Below are 14,858 nucleotides of genomic sequence, written 5' to 3' on the forward strand. Positions count from 1 at the left end.
TAGACTCATAAAAACTTGGATTCAGTTTTACTGGTCAGCTGTTCATTCTTTAACAGATGTGTCTTCTCTATGGTGGCTTTATGATTATGATCATATATTAGCCTAATTGCAGAGGCAGAATACAGTAATGCGGCCAATGAAGGCTAATCACAGCAGCTTCCTGTAGGCTCTACTCGCACTTTCATCCCGGCTCAAGCCAGTGCTGGCTGAAAATATAGTTACTGTAACAATCACCTCATCATTTGTCACCAGATTTTTGAACCGAACTACGAGTACTCAAGTCTGAATCGACCTTGAAGTCGGAAATCTCAGATTAAATAACCTCAAGTGCGGTCCACAAGCAGTGCGGAAGCCTCTTTGCAAAGTACCCTTCGTGACCCGTTCTTTGATAGAGCAGCTGACCCACGGAGAGCTTCCGGCGGTGACGTCCTTGATTCTGCGGGGTTTATAGCAGTATTGTAGTTGGGTCGGCGATTGTCTTTGTATAACCTTATAGCTTTTCAACACGTTTTTCGGTCGGTTAACACAAGCTTCATCCCAAAAGCTTGGATCCGGGGCTACACACCATGAAGGTCAAGCGGGGACCAGCGACGGGGTACTCAAAGTACCAGGGAAGCCCTTGCTTCCCCATGCTCACTCGACCTCGAAAGTTGCCAGTAGTCGTGAGCTTTTTGGGTACCCAAACCGGGATTTTCGTACTTCAGTAGCATGATATAGTACACTCGAAAATTCACGCCGCTTTGGCTGTAGAGAGACGGTCTTGGCTTCGTTTTTTTTATCAATGTTTCTTCGTTCTATGATCGTCTGTTCTAGAGAATTATGATGGTAGTAGGAGTGAAGGGATGGTACAGTTATACAATGAGCTGTGTCTACGTGGTATTCAAAGTCCAAACATGCCAGATGCTCTTCACAAAATAACTCCGAATGATGGCAAATTCAGTATGCAGGCTCCAGGTTCTCTGAATGAACACTCAAAACGCCGTCATCAACTTCCAACCTGTCCGATGAACTCTTGCTGCGAGGATGGACGTTGTACCCGCCAAGCAGAAAACTCCTGAAAAAATCTTGATCCCGACCCAGCCACCAGATCCAGACAGAATAGCGCCGTTGATAGGGTTCGTCGTCAAGCCGGCAATAGCGTTGGCAAAGAGCACGATACCCGTCCGGAAGCCAATTTCCTGTATTGGCGAGATCTGCGCGATCAGTGGCGCGACGAGGGATACATAGGCGCCGGAGCAGAAGCCGAAGAGCACGGCAAACGCGATGATCGCGCCGTCCGTCTTGGCAGGGATCCAGAGCGCGAGCATCCAAATAGGGGTGAGGAAGCCCACCAAGACAAAGATGTTGTACTTCCCGATCTTGTCGCCCAGGATACCCGAGGCAATACGCCCGAATAAACTTCCCGCGTTGAGCATGGAGATGAGGTATTGAGCCAAGTCGGGGTCCATGCCGGCCGCGAGCGCCTGCACCTGGATGTAGTTTATGGGAACAAAGATGCCGTAGGTGAAGAGGAAGAAGCCGATGACAACGCACGCGAACTCAAACTCCTTCAAGGGGCTAAGAAGTTGCCCCCGACTGAACTTCTGCGGGCGGGGCGGATGGAATGCTTTGATGGTCAGGTTGGCGATGATGAGCAGGGCAAGGATGATGAAGGCACAGATGCGCATCGCCCATGGGAAGCCGAGGGATTTGATTACTCGTGTAACCATGATGGGAAAGAGGATGCCGCCAAGGCTGGACCCTGTAGAGAGCACGCCAAAGGCGGCGCCACGCTTGCGGTTAAACCAGCCATGAACAACGCTCATCCCGGGCGACACAATTGCCGCAACTCCAATAGCAGAGCAGATTCCCTGGGCAAGAAGTATCTGCCAGTACTTCGTCGCAAGGGATGTCATCATGAGGCCGAAGACGTGTAGGATCGTGCCGCCAAAGATCAGCCAGCGAGGGCCATAGTGGTCATATATCTGGCCGACGAGGGGCCCCTGGAGATCATCAGCACCTCCAGCTCAGAAAAACATGGAGAAATAAAATAAGCGTTCGATTACTTACCAGGCCCATCATGAAGAAGATCTGAAGGGAAGGGATCCATGAAATGGTGCTCGGCGAGTAGTTGGGGAGCAGGTCGTTCTGGTAGTACTCCTGGAAAGCCCCCACGCCTAAACCGCGTTAGCTTTATTGTTACCAAACAAGCTTCAAGCTCGGATCATACTGTTCACCCAGCCGAAGCTGCAGAACGACGTCGCCCACGCCCCCAGCACAACTAGCCACGCTACCAGACCGCCGTCCGGCGCATCGCTTCCTGGGGGCAGCGGTTGCGTAGCATCGGTGCCTTTTTCGGGGTCGAGTTGCTGAATCGTCGACTGGCGATCAGATGAGTAATCTGTTGTGTCCTGGTCCATTTTGGCCGCGGGTCCTTGAGGCACTGCGATTGTCCCTTGCGAGTACGCCAGGGAAGAAGGATAATCTTCCTTGGACATTTGGAATACGAGTATCTCGATAGTATCCTCTGGTTGGCCAGTTGTATATGGACAGGAGTCACAAACTTTGGGGTAATACTATCGGAGCGTTGGCAATGGGAGTGAAAGTTGTCGCTTGCTATATTCGTGCAGGGAATGGTGGCGAAGAAAGTACAAGCTACCGGGGTGATGAAGGACTAAGTACTCGAGATTCTTAAGCTGGAATGAAAATTCTGGAAGCAATAATGGACTATCATCACGACGGCTCTTGTCCGGCGCCGACGCCGTACACTTGGAGATGGTATTGCATAGTTGAATTGGGGTTAATCCACCTGGCTAGGTAGTAGTGGTTTCCGATATGACCGAATGGTTCCGATATGGCCGATCTAAGCACTAATTTCAAGACTATTCCAATATCCAGAGGCTCCGGGACAGGAACGTGTATTGATGTCGGGCTCCATTCCTTTCGGCGGATGGCCCTTCTATAAACACCGAGGCCGAGCACCTCACAGCCAATCGGCCATAAGGGTGTATCCCCACCGGCGGCAGATGCCGAGACGCGGGCCTAGAGCGAGTAACACAACCCAAAGGACATCGGTGGAGTAATCTCTCATTGACAAGCTTGTTCGCTTCCGAACGTCTCATAACTAATACTATGAACTACCTAGGCGGCGAGCTTGTATGACCACTTCCGTCTCTCAAGTTGGTATTACCCGGCTAATCGGTATTGTAGAATCACATTCCCTTGTGACGACACCACCATCTGAAAGATGCCAGGCCAAAGCGATTGCGTTATGCCCTTAACCCAAAACGGGATGGATTATACCATCAAAAGAATTCAGAGTGCTCGGGCATATCGTACGCCCGAACGACAGGAAACACTAGCCGGAGACCGATTTGGGCCCGGTCTATGTTGTGCGACACCAGAGCCGCCTTCCAGTACCTTCTTTCTTACAAGGCTGTAGCGAAATCGCCGACAACCAGTCGAATATGGACAATGTCCGAATAGCTCGGCACATGTCAAACCAAAGGGTATCATCCGGAACAAGGTAACGCCGTCGCTGCCTTCAATCCTACACCATTTCCGTAGCATCGACAGGTTTTGCACCATGTACTGACTTCTGGTAGTCTGGCACCCGATCTTGCAGATATTCGACATGATCAAACGGCTCGTTATTTGATAGAGGCCATTCTGGTTTCGTCGGCCGCATGTCGGGGTCCGGGGCGTCGTGGACGGGCTGCCGCCCTAGACTCTTGCGCCAGGTGGACTTGGGCATCTCCGGCATGCTCTGCAGCGCCGCGGCGCGCTCGAAGACAGTGGGTGACGGCGGCTCGTCTGGTGCATAGAAACACTTGGCGATGTTTGGCGCCACGTGTTTGATGAAGGGTTTGAGGAATGGGAGGCAGGTGCAGATGATACCCACATTGGCTTCCACCACGCTGCGGCAGGTCAGTTTCTATGAGCAAGAGGAGGCGCAACAGGCTGCTTACCACCAGATGATGCTGATGGAGGCGGTCCAGGTAAAGTCGGTGTTGCCGAAGCCGAGGGGGATCATGACCATACGCACGATGCTTGGCCCAAGGACACTGGCCACACTGTCAGTGACAGCTCGGAACGTTGGAAGATGACACGGGGAAATGGACTTACAATCCGCCCGCCATGAGGAAGATGGTCATCTCGATCTTTTTGACGAGCCTCATTGACAAGGGCGCCAGAATCCATATAGGAAGCAACAAGATGGCGATGTCGGTGGCGACGTTGGAGACGGATAGCATCAGCCACCACATGGGTTCATTGACGCAGGTTCCTGGCACGTTATCGTTCCAGATCCTCTCCATCGGCGTGCAGAGGTAAGCCCAGCTGAGAGCGCCGGCGCACGAGTACGCCACGGTGGCGGCCATGACCGCGTACACCACCATCCTGATCGGTCGCCTCAGGGGGAAGCGCAGGTAGAAGACGAGGATCGAGGCCTTGGTGAAGAGCACGGACAAGCTGTAAGCGGCGAGGTCGACCATGCTCAGCTTGTGGAACGCAACGACTGCGGCCTTGCTGACTTCCCAGATGTGATGGCCTGCGCCATTGCGGGTCTCGTAGACCTGGATGACCGAGTACGTTGTCGCGAAGACGAGGGCGATGAAGATCAGGCAGTCGTCAAGCTGAGCCCGGCGTATCACGACCTTGGCGGTGTACAGCCGGATGGCGCAGAAGGAGATGGCGATCAGGTTCAGGAGAATGGCGACGACGAGGACCTGCGGGACCATTGACTCGGACTGGTCCTCGAAGTTGGATTCAATGCCTGGCAGCTCCACGGCCATTAGATGGGTTTCGCTGATTGTCGACATCGCATGATGGGGCTGGTGTTCGAAGGCAGATCTGAACGACACAGGTTTGTCTAGTGTTTTGCGGTATGGCAGATCAGCGGGAGGGGAGGGGGGAAAGCTCCCCATGGGACTATTTAGCGACAACATGAATCACGTCACCCTACCCACGAATCATTCCTAGCCTTCCAACAGGGAGGTTTGTTCATGATGGAAGGAAACTATGTCGGCAAATCCTTGGTGCACTCAGTGGCCTGCTTCGATTGATTGCGAGTAATGCACGCTAGTCATCGGCATACAAGTAGACTATCAGCCAACCGCTTCATCAGACAAAGCTTATTCTGTTTTTTGCGAAGACTGGGGGGACGGGCTTCCTCTCCGGTACGCATACCCGGCAACCATGATCTACACGCACACTGCTCCAGAAGAAGCAGAAGTGTGTCCCAACAGCCGCTAACCCAAATACCAAGTCAGTCCCAAGGTCCGATTTTGGCCATCTTATCTTGTTCCGAGATCGTCGAGTGGCCTCGATGAAGCCAAGCTCCAGGTTGGGGCCAAGGTTGTTTCTTGAGCCCGGAAGAAAAGCAATCGTATTCATTCCATCTTACTGGATGCCTCTAAGTCGCTTGTGGTCGGCTAAGCGGCTATGCGGGGAGGGGAAGCTTCGTCGGAAAGCTTAACTGGTCAGTCCCCTCTGTCAATCTCTCGGAACCAAGCAGAGGCGCTCGATAGGGCCCTCGCGCGGGTTGACGACCACCACCAACGACCAACTGGGCCGCCGATCGTGCTGCTACCGTGGGTCGAAGACCCCTGCGCCGGGACGGGCAAGCGGTATCGACACGCTTCCAGACTTGGCCGTCGGGAGACTATAGAAACTTTGTCTGTCCCCCAGGGCTGACAGGGATATGGACTGCGAGTCTTCGGACACGGAGGCTAGGCCGATTATTCTTTTCGGCTGGGTTAAAGCGAATCTTACCCCTCCAAGCCAGCCAAGCTCGACTCGTGAAATCGCGGTGATACAGTTTCCCGAGCTAAATCCCGAGCTAACATCCTGGATCTGACGCATTGCGTGCGGAAATCTTAACCTAGCGCTGGGCGTCTTGGCCAACACGCGTACTTATCGTCTGCTCCTAACAAGGTACGGCCTTACTCCTTGTGTCGATCAACCGCCTCAATGTATTATTGTACTTCAACAACTCAACCGTAGGTACTACATTGTACATTGCCCGGGGTAGGTAGAGTTTAGGTGAGCTGTTGCGGCGCCCACGCCAGTCTCTTGGAAGCGATGCTTTCGCGTTCTTGCCACTGCAGCGAGACGTTAGAATCGTCGAGTCAGTCAAGATTCAACCGTAGCAAAGCTCGAAGTCATGGCAAAGCTACTCCGTGCATGGAGATTCGAACTGGCTACAATTTGGGGAAATGGGCTGGTTCTGGTGCACATCTCTAGAAAAAGCTGCCGAACCTTCACGATACTCTCTTCAAGCTCGCTGTCGGCGGGAAGTCTGTTGTGGCTTGTCACGATGTGACGTCAGGTAAAGAGTCACCAGGAGGTGCCGTTGCTCATTCGTCGACACTTCGGGTCCCAGCTTCGGGATCGTGTCACGAGTTGCGGAGGGGGGGGAGTAATTAAGTGTGCACCCGAAAGCTTTGGCTAAGCCACGCGGTAGATCAGATACCGATGACACCCCCTCCTTCTTTTTTCTTTTCATCAAGATGAAGCGGCAATCCGTGCCGGTAATTCTTTGGCTGATATTCGGCGTATGAATTGACAGCTGTATCTTTAGGACATTCAAGATCCGATGTTTGGGCTTCCCTGGGGTTCTGACTGCAAGCCTTGACAAGATGAATTTCTCTCATTGTACCTATCCTGACATCAGTACCGACTTGGTGTGCCATTTAAGCATGTCCGCGTCACGATGTCTGTGCGAATCGACTGGATGAAATAGTCCCCTCTCTCCCCAAAGTAAACGTATCGATGGGACGATGTCAGAGACAGCAGAATACTAAAACTGTAGCTTCCTTCACCCATAATTCCTGGTTGAATCCTATCATCTTTCCCGGTTCTTGTTGGGCATTTTACCATATCAAGCCATATGTGAAGTTTCATGGAATCTCGGTATGCCAGTGTGCACGAAGCTCCTGTTACTGCAGGCCGTAGGAGGAAAGGGGAAGGTGATAGGAGAGCCTAGCTGCCTCTGTACAGTGACAAGGTCGTGATCGAGAACAGTAACGACGAGTCCCTCAGCGTGCCGTGTCTCGACCCAGTCGCCAGCCTGCACTAGAACGTCGGCATCATGTTCCAGTACCCGACCGGCTCCCCGCGGATCACGTCCAGTCACCGTAAAATCCCAATGGCGAAGAAATCCCCCTTTATTTTCGATCTAAAACCCGTGATCTAGGACTTTGCGAAACTGTACGCGCGGATCCAGTACGCCACGCGCGAGCGGCGGTGGGACATCCTCGAGGCGTCCTGGGTCTTCCCGCGTATGCTATACAGCATCAGCCCAAATATAACCGTGAATAGAAGCAAAAGCTTTGCGCTGGGTATTAGGTATCAAAATCGTGACTCGGAGGTGCCGGCTTAGTGGTGGCCCAACAGTCTACCTGTCTGGTATAGATGGCTACAAATTACTTGCATCCCGCGAAATGGTGCTTCCCCTGGTATCCTGAACCTCATCAAATCGAACGCAAATCAAATCTTCTCCGACACGTTCCGGCTGAGGGGCTGAACTCGCTCAGCCAGGAACATGTCCTCCGCGGTGAGCTCGTACTTGCTTGACTTGCGAGCCGAGACGCCCTTCTGGAACATGACATCCATTTCGCCAAAGGTGCGGTCCTTGGTCTCGAACAAGCGAAAGAAGCCCCAAATCAAGGTAATGGTGGCGAGGACGGCCCAAAAGAATGCCTGGCAGCCGGTTAGCCTTCACAGAACACCTACGAATGAAAGGGTCTAGGATCACTCACAGTCTTTCCCTTCAAGTTCCAGTCGCCGGGTGCCAGCATCTTGGGCTGGATGAGACCGCCACATATGATGTTGCCTACATAATATGTGCTGCGGCCCAGGACGACCGTCTGGGTCCGAAGACGGGTCGAGCCAACTTCGGACACAAGCGTATACACGATGGGGCCTACAGTCATGGAATAGAATCCGAGCCAGACAACGCACAGAATTGACTGTCCCCAGATGACGCCCTGCGTTTGGTTCGGGGCGACTGAGAGGAAACCGATGATCCACAAGCAAGCCACGAGCAAAGTGAAGCCGCTTAGCCAGATGGTCCGGCGGCCAAATTTGTAGATGTAGAGCCAAGAAATGCAGGTGCCGACAAAGGCAATGGCAGTGCCTCCCAAGCTTATCGCATACGAGGTAGAAGCACTGATACCGGTCTGCTGGAAGAAGAAGGAGCCAGAATAGCAGAGGGCACCGCCATTGGTGATCTGGGACATGAAAGCCATGCAGGCGATCTCGGTACGGCGGAGATTCGTGCCCTTGAAGCAGTCGAAAAAGGTGGCGCCCGCTTGCTCCTCCATCTCAAGCTTGTTGGTGTGCACCATCATGGCTACCGTGGCATCGTGGTCTACGTTGTGCTCGGGCTCCGAGAGGCGTTCAAGTGACTTCTTTGCGGCGTCGAGATTGCCTTTGCGAACGTGGTGCCAGGGAGACTCGGGGGCCATCCAAGCTGCAATGATGAGCGGAATGGGCCAGACCCACTGGATAGCAAAAGGAATCTTGTAACTCCATTGGCCCTCGACATCTACAAGCCCCTTGAGGACACCGGCCGAGATGAATTGGCCGATGCACCAGCAAAGGTTGACGTAGGAGGTCAAGTAGCCACGGATAGCCAAGGGGGTAACCTCAGCCGCGTAGGAGGGGCCAGTCGTGGCGAACACACCCCAACTCAAATTGCAGATTATTTGGCCAGCCAGTTGCATTTCAATGTTGTGGGCGAAGAAGACGACGAAGACGAAGGCGGCCAGCCAGACAAGTGAGACGATGAGGACCATGCGGTGACCGTACTTGGGAGTGAAGTATCCGTTCAAGAGGGCGCCGACAATGTTGGCCACGGCGCCAATGGCGTTGAACTTTTGCTGCCAGGAGGATGAAATCTGGTAGCCGTTCTCTTCATCAAGCCATTCGCCATACTTCTCGCGGAACGCAGGGTAGCCATAGAAGGAACTGATAAGGGTCACATCATAACCCTCCATGATGACCGTGGTCGAGATAACTGTTTGAACTTGGCGTTAGTGCAAGCTCGGCGACGACGGCCCTGGCCATGGGGGATGATACTCACGGATCGACCAGAAAGCTGCACGCTTGTAGGTCTTCAGACCCTGCCAGAGACCAAAGCTGTGCTCGATGTTGGTGCCCTCATGGGCCTCAGAGTTGAGGCCCTTGTCGTCAAGGGCGACATGGTTGAACTGGTGAATGTGAGAAGGGCCCTTCTCGACGTGGATATTGTCATGCGGCTGCGACGCCGTCTTATCAGCGATGTCGTTCGACATGGCTACAATTGTTCTCGGGCTGCTCGAAGCTGTTAATGATTGGCAAGCTCCTGTAGCAGAGTCGTATGGAAGAGAGGCAGAAGGACCAGGCACATGGAGCTGGGAGGGAGCGGCACCCGGGGTATTTTAAAGTCGCGCCAAGATGAGGTCAACGTCGTACCAGACCGTCGGCTTCTCGTGTCTCACGTCGATGGTTGCAGGATGCATATATGTGCATTGGCACTGTATGCATAGGCAAACCGCGTGGTAACATGGTTTGTTTCCCCCAGGCTTGGCCCTCGGGGTAGCGATTCTCCAATAACACTGGTTGAAGATGCTTCTTCATGCTGCACAGGGTACCGTGTCGTTTGTTGCTCATGTCAGGCCGTCCTCGTGGGACTGGCCTCTGATCCTACCAGCCTACCAGAAAAAGAGAGGCCAGGTGCAAGCTGGGACCCATGTTGTTGCAGTAGAAAGTCGATCGATGCTTACTCGAAAGCTAGCGGCGGGATTGACGGCCTTGGAGGATCTTGACTGGACGAGGGCGGGAAATCTGCCAAGGGAAACGAGGGGTTGGCAAACTCTGATAGGTCAGATTGGGAAGAAGCCAGCCGGAGAGACTAAAGTGAGCCAGCCGGAGAGCGGGATGAGATGGCAGATGAGAGAGAGTCGATGGTGTCTGAACCACTAGGGGTTCTCATGTCGAGTCCCTTCCCGGTGTTGGATGCGGGGAGAGACATGGGCGCAGCGTGGTAGGAATGTCGGACCGTAAATCGAATCTGGCGCTTCGGTGCAAGAATGGTCAAATCCTGATAAGATTGAAGAGAGTGTAAATAGCAACTTGGCTTGAACGGGCTAGAGAAATATCTGTGACCGGAGGCAAACATTGGTGGAACTTTTCCTGAGAGGAGGTTGGCCGGTCGGATGATGGAGGGAGAGAACAGCCGCCTGGGGGACCGGAAGGGATGGAGCGCCTAGCGCGGCTCAAACCGGTCTAGCGTAGCTTATTAAGCGATCGCATATCAGGACTAGTGCTATTTAAGCGAGCTGGGAGCTGGTCATCGTTGGTGTGGGGTAAGTCTGGGGATTTAGTGGCTGCAGTGGGTCGCACTCAGGCGCTGGACGGCTTCGTTCGGTCAAGGGAGGCGCTAAAACTTCCCTCATGGTTTCCCCAACCTTCAATATAGTTCTCTAGTGTACCGGTAGTATACACGAGTCTGGGGAAGCCAAAGCGTTGACGGGTGCAGATTCACCCATTCTCTCAAACTATACTTTTTCCTTGTCTTGTTTTCTTCCTCTTGAAATGGAGGCATATGTAATCAACATCTCGTCACGAAGGTTCTGTGAGCTCGAAGTGCGCAGGTTGGCTTAGGTAAGGGTTGGGGTACGTATCTCAGACTCTCACCAGACCACGCTGCCAAGTTGAACGAGACAAACATAGAGCAAACAAGCAAACCATCGTCTCCCTCCAAGCCTCTTCAGCTTTCTGCTACTCCTTTATATTCTACTCTTGCTTAAATTAAGGCACGTTGTGTCCAATTTGCTGCTTCAAAAGCCGCAGAAGAACCTAGTCTCCCCTCGCTTGACTCACATGTTCTCGACGGCGCCTCCTCCTCCTCCTTCACGAGATCATCGACCGTCGATGGCACTTCAAGCCTTGACAGGGACCACGATGCGACTTTCGGCTCTAGACCATCCTTCTGCCGGTTTCCCCAGTCAGCAAACCGCGTGTGCGTCTCGTGCGCCTTGGAGTAGCTGCTGTCGAGTTCCGCGCGAATCACCCCCCCTGCCTTCCCCAACTGCAGACCCTCGTCTCGGCCAGCTTCGGCCGAGCCAGACTGGCCGGATCTTCTTCCTTGCATCTTCTGCTTGTACAAGTCAAACTCTTGATAGGGGGGGACATGGTTCTGTGTACTAGTAAGCAGGCCATGTCTGCGATACAAGGGTCAAGCTTTATGTCCTTTAAATACCGTCATCGGTGTTGCTATGCTTCTCACGGGCGAGACCCTACGTAGTCCCAAGCTCGCACGGGTTTCCTTCACGACCCACGGGCTCGGGTCCTGGGTCGCGATTTAGGGTGCTACCGGTACGCCAGCAAGACGGTTGTAGCTATGGTTGCATGCAGCATCTTTCACATTCCGCTACAATGTTGGCCGTGCCTCCGAACCGAGAGCCCATCCGCCGGCCTATCATGTCTCGGTGGCAACTCCACGAGACACCGTTGTCACTTCTGACGCTTCAGTCGGAGTGGTGCTGGGTTGATGTATTTATACACAGCATGTGAGCTGATCACGCGCTTCACTTATGTTCAAGAACTCCTCGCCGTCTAGGGACTAAGGAGGAGGCAGGTGCCGGCGCGGCTGGCGATGAACCCAACAGTCTGAATGACTCTCAAAATCCATTCTCTATTTTTCTAGACCAAGTGATTGGTTGGTAGGTTATCTCGTACAAGTACTTGTCAATAACACTAGCCTGCGTAGCCCCCTTTGTATACTAAGCAAGGGAACTCCACTCCCCTAACATCCGCCCCAGACTTCACCCCCACACCAGCTGGCTACGAATGTAGCTATCTCGAGCTCATTGGGGGGATTTTACTCTTTTCTTGCCCATTACCGCTACTTGGTCACGTTTCTGGCCACCGAGGTGTTTGGTCTGCTGCTGGTTCGTCTCCGTGTTATAAACTTGGCTCTGAACCAGGTTCCTGTATCCACGCTGCGCACCAAATCCACGATCAGCCACTAGGAGTTCAAGTCTGATAGCATGGCCCAGACGATGGCGGACGCATCGGTAGTGTTCTTTGGGCAGTAACCCGGTAGTACGATTCTTTGACAGCATCGCATGAAGGGGGCGAGCAACCCATATCATGCACCCACGAGAAGGTAACTTCATGAGGCATTGACATAAGGACATAAGCGCACATTGTTGGAGCGGCGATTTCTTCTTCTCACGACACGTTCTCTCATTCACACACATTGGCAATCACGCAAACATCACCGTAATTGCGAGTACTCAGGTTTTGGAGTATTTAAACATTAAGTCGCCGGTCAGGTTACAAAAGTCCCAAGCTTGCGCACTTCTCCTCGATGGTAGACACCGTCCGGACGGCGGCCGTGACAGTGTCATTCTCGCCGTAGCTGCGGACTAGGCGGCTGTCTGCCGTGTAAGCGGGCCATCCGATGGCTTCCAAACCCGCTATGGGGTCCTTGATGAAGGCGGTGTATGCGTCCATCATTGTGTGGCTCAGCTCGTACTCGAAGGGAGTCGAGTTGCCGCGGAAATCGGCGTGGGTGCCGAAGATCAGGGGAAGCTCGCTGCCGTGGTAACCGCCCATCCACGGGTGGGGAGAGGTGTTGTTGAAGACAGCCTCGTGGAAGTAACGGTAAGTCGTTCTGCCCGCTACCAGGCGCTCACTAATGAATTGTTAGTCAACCGGGACGTTAGAGCGTGATGAAGGCCGCGGGGGTGCTTACTTGGTAGTCTTCGTCGTAGGGCACCAGAAGTAGTTATAAGACAGACTTTCAGAAATGGCGGGGTCGGGGCCGTTCACATTGTAAGGGGCGAGGAAGAGGCCCTCTGCAGCGTTGAAGCCAATGATGGCAGGCTTGATATTGTCAGCAATGTCACCCATCGGTCAAACGGGTCTATGTTTTGGAAACAACCCACCAGGTCAGTCATCTCTCCAAGGGCAGCCTTCTCCGTGTAATTGGCAAAGACAATCTTGTTGTCGATCTGGGGAGAGAAGCCGATAGAGGGCGTAACCTGCGAGTCCTTGTAGACGGCGTAGAAGTTCTCAAGCTCCTCGGCAGGAATCTTGCGCATACACGCCAGCTCGGCGCGGGCGTCCGTCAGGTTGCCGCAGCCGAGCTGCTGGGCGACAAAGGTGAAGTTGGAATGGCTGGTGTCGTGGTTCATCAGCTGATCCAGCTGCGCCGTGCCCGAGTCCATGATGAAGGCCTTGACGATGGGGTCCTCCGTGTACGCGAAGTTCCAGTAGTCGGCGGCAACGGCGCCGGCCGATTGGCCCCAGATGGTCATGCGCTCCGGGTCGCCGCCGAACTTGGCGACGTTGTCGCGTATCCACTCGACGGCCAAGCGCTGGTCCATCAGGCCCAAATTTTGCTCCTCGAGCGCGGCCGAGTTGGGGAAGCCGAACAGCGCCATGCGGTAGTTGAAGGTGACGAAGATGTGCGACTGTGAGCGCTGGACCCATTTCTGGGGCATCTGATAAGGCACGTCGGTGCCGCCCGTCTCGAAGCCGCCGCCGTAGAACCAGATGACGACGGGCAGGCCACCTTTTCCTCCTCCCTCGGTCTGCTCGCCGGCGGGAACAGCGTTGGAGGGGACCCAGAAGCTGGCGGTGAGGCAGTCCTCGTTCATGCCGGCGTTGCCGATCATGAACTCGGGGACGTCGACGCGCTGGATGGCCGGGATGACGGAGATATACTGCCAGCACGAAGGGGGCAGAGCGGTAGCGTTGAGCATGGTGCCGTTGGTGAAGGACCGCGGCGCGACGTAGGGCTGCGGCGGCTCCCACCGCAGGTCATCCAAAGGCGGCGCGGCGTACGGGATGCCCAGGAACTCGGCGACCTGGGGTGCATCGGGGGCGATCCGGCCCTGGACCGTGACGCCGTTGTCAAGCTGCACACTGGGGCCGGCGCTCGCCAAAGCGAGGAGGCCGGCGAAGGTCGCCATGAACTTGGTGCTGCACATCACGAAGGGTGACTCTTGATGACCGCCGGAGTTGACCGTGTGTGGCTTGAGCGAGGCCAGACTCATGGGCGTTAGGCCCAGGGGTGATGTATATAACACATTTTCAACGGAAGGCTCCCGGAACTCGGAAGCGATGGCCAACTCGCTACTCTTCTTGCCCCTCGATGGCATCAATATATTGACACTGACGGTCTGTGCTTACCGGGGAAAGAACCGGGAAAAGAGGAGGTTCCACTGCCTCCCCCATCGGAGATTGCTGAGGAGTGCCCCATGTTCATCATTGCTACTATCATGACCTTTCAGTCGAAACGCCACGTGTAATTGGCGGGCGGGAGGGTAGGCACGGCACAGTTGTGGGGTACACGAGTCAAGTTCCTGGCTAGATCCTCCTTCCAGGGCCTGTTAAGCATCAAGGTGCTATAAAAGATCTGAAATTTTACGGCGGATAACCAGAATCGACGGAACGAGGAGGGCTCCCGTTGGTTCGGAAATTCTGATTGTAGATCCCGGCAGCGCTAGTAGTACACTACTACGTAGTTCCGCTTCAATGCTGCGATTCCATCCGCGTTCAATGACGGATCCGAACGGCATCAGTACCTCCCTAGACGGCTGTATTGTCCAAGTTGATGCAAGCGCTACAGGCTTTGCAACCAAAACCAGAACCAAGCTCGGTGTCATTGCATGTATTGCCAAGAACACTGCGTAGCACTAGACACCGCCTATATATCTGATCAGTTCCCTTGGCAGATGAATGCCAGTGCCTTACAAATAGTTCTGTACTCTCAGAGCTGTTGAGACATCATTGTCAGGGCCAGTATGATCAATAAAACGCCGCTACCATGAATCCGCATGTCGCATCATGCCTCATGAGGCGGGCCCATATCATGAGTATAC

The 14,858-nt window shown here is 54.0% G+C and overlaps 4 protein-coding genes across 4 annotated transcripts; all 4 read right to left on the bottom strand.

Annotated features, from left to right (window-relative positions):
* Positions 1 to 765: 765 nt before the first annotated feature.
* LY79DRAFT_554824 (major facilitator superfamily transporter) lies at positions 766 to 2,885 on the bottom strand. Its single transcript, XM_060557882.1, has 3 exons — positions 2,210 to 2,885; positions 2,050 to 2,156; positions 766 to 1,982 (listed from the first exon to the last, which is right to left on the bottom strand). The coding sequence occupies exons 1-3, from the start codon at positions 2,475 to 2,477 to the stop codon at positions 972 to 974; spliced, it is 1,386 nt and encodes a 461-aa protein (XP_060414003.1). The 5' UTR covers positions 2,478 to 2,885; the 3' UTR covers positions 766 to 971.
* A 644-nt stretch (positions 2,886 to 3,529) lies between these two features.
* On the bottom strand, positions 3,530 to 4,772 carry LY79DRAFT_590467 (uncharacterized protein; the record flags this gene model as incomplete). Its single annotated transcript, XM_060561158.1, has 3 exons — positions 3,530 to 3,896; positions 3,948 to 4,043; positions 4,105 to 4,772. The coding sequence occupies 3 exons, from the start codon at positions 4,770 to 4,772 to the stop codon at positions 3,530 to 3,532; spliced, it is 1,131 nt and encodes a 376-aa protein (XP_060414004.1).
* Positions 4,773 to 7,467: 2,695 nt separating this feature from the next.
* Positions 7,468 to 9,275, bottom strand: LY79DRAFT_669961 (alpha glucoside transporter; the record flags this gene model as incomplete). Its single annotated transcript, XM_060563719.1, has 3 exons — positions 7,468 to 7,680; positions 7,740 to 8,998; positions 9,065 to 9,275. The coding sequence occupies 3 exons, from the start codon at positions 9,273 to 9,275 to the stop codon at positions 7,468 to 7,470; spliced, it is 1,683 nt and encodes a 560-aa protein (XP_060414005.1).
* A 3,028-nt stretch (positions 9,276 to 12,303) lies between these two features.
* Positions 12,304 to 14,030, bottom strand: LY79DRAFT_516010 (carboxylesterase; the record flags this gene model as incomplete). Its single annotated transcript, XM_060554774.1, has 3 exons — positions 12,304 to 12,664; positions 12,725 to 12,855; positions 12,918 to 14,030. 3 exons carry the CDS (start codon positions 14,028 to 14,030, stop codon positions 12,304 to 12,306), a joined length of 1,605 nt encoding a protein of 534 aa, XP_060414006.1.
* Positions 14,031 to 14,858: the final 828 nt, after the last annotated feature.

Source organism: Colletotrichum navitas (genome assembly GCF_030913465.1).
Source record: "Colletotrichum navitas strain CBS 125086 chromosome Unknown LY79scaffold_31, whole genome shotgun sequence".
NCBI lineage: Eukaryota > Fungi > Ascomycota > Sordariomycetes > Glomerellales > Glomerellaceae > Colletotrichum > Colletotrichum navitas.

What these genes read in the sequence shown, in the direction of transcription:
- LY79DRAFT_554824 (XM_060557882.1), bottom strand. Translation starts at nt 2,477, where the DNA reads ATGTCCAAGGAAGATTATCCTTCTTCCCTGGCGTACTCGCAAGGGACA. An exon ending in CAGCTTCGGCTGGGTGAACA is followed by an intron (nt 2,157 to 2,209) that starts GTATGATCCGAG and finishes AACGCGGTTTAG; the next exon opens with GCGTGGGGGCTTTCCAGGAG. An exon ending in TCTTCTTCATGATGGGCCTG is followed by an intron (nt 1,983 to 2,049) that starts GTAAGTAATCGA and finishes GATGATCTCCAG; the next exon opens with GGGCCCCTCGTCGGCCAGAT.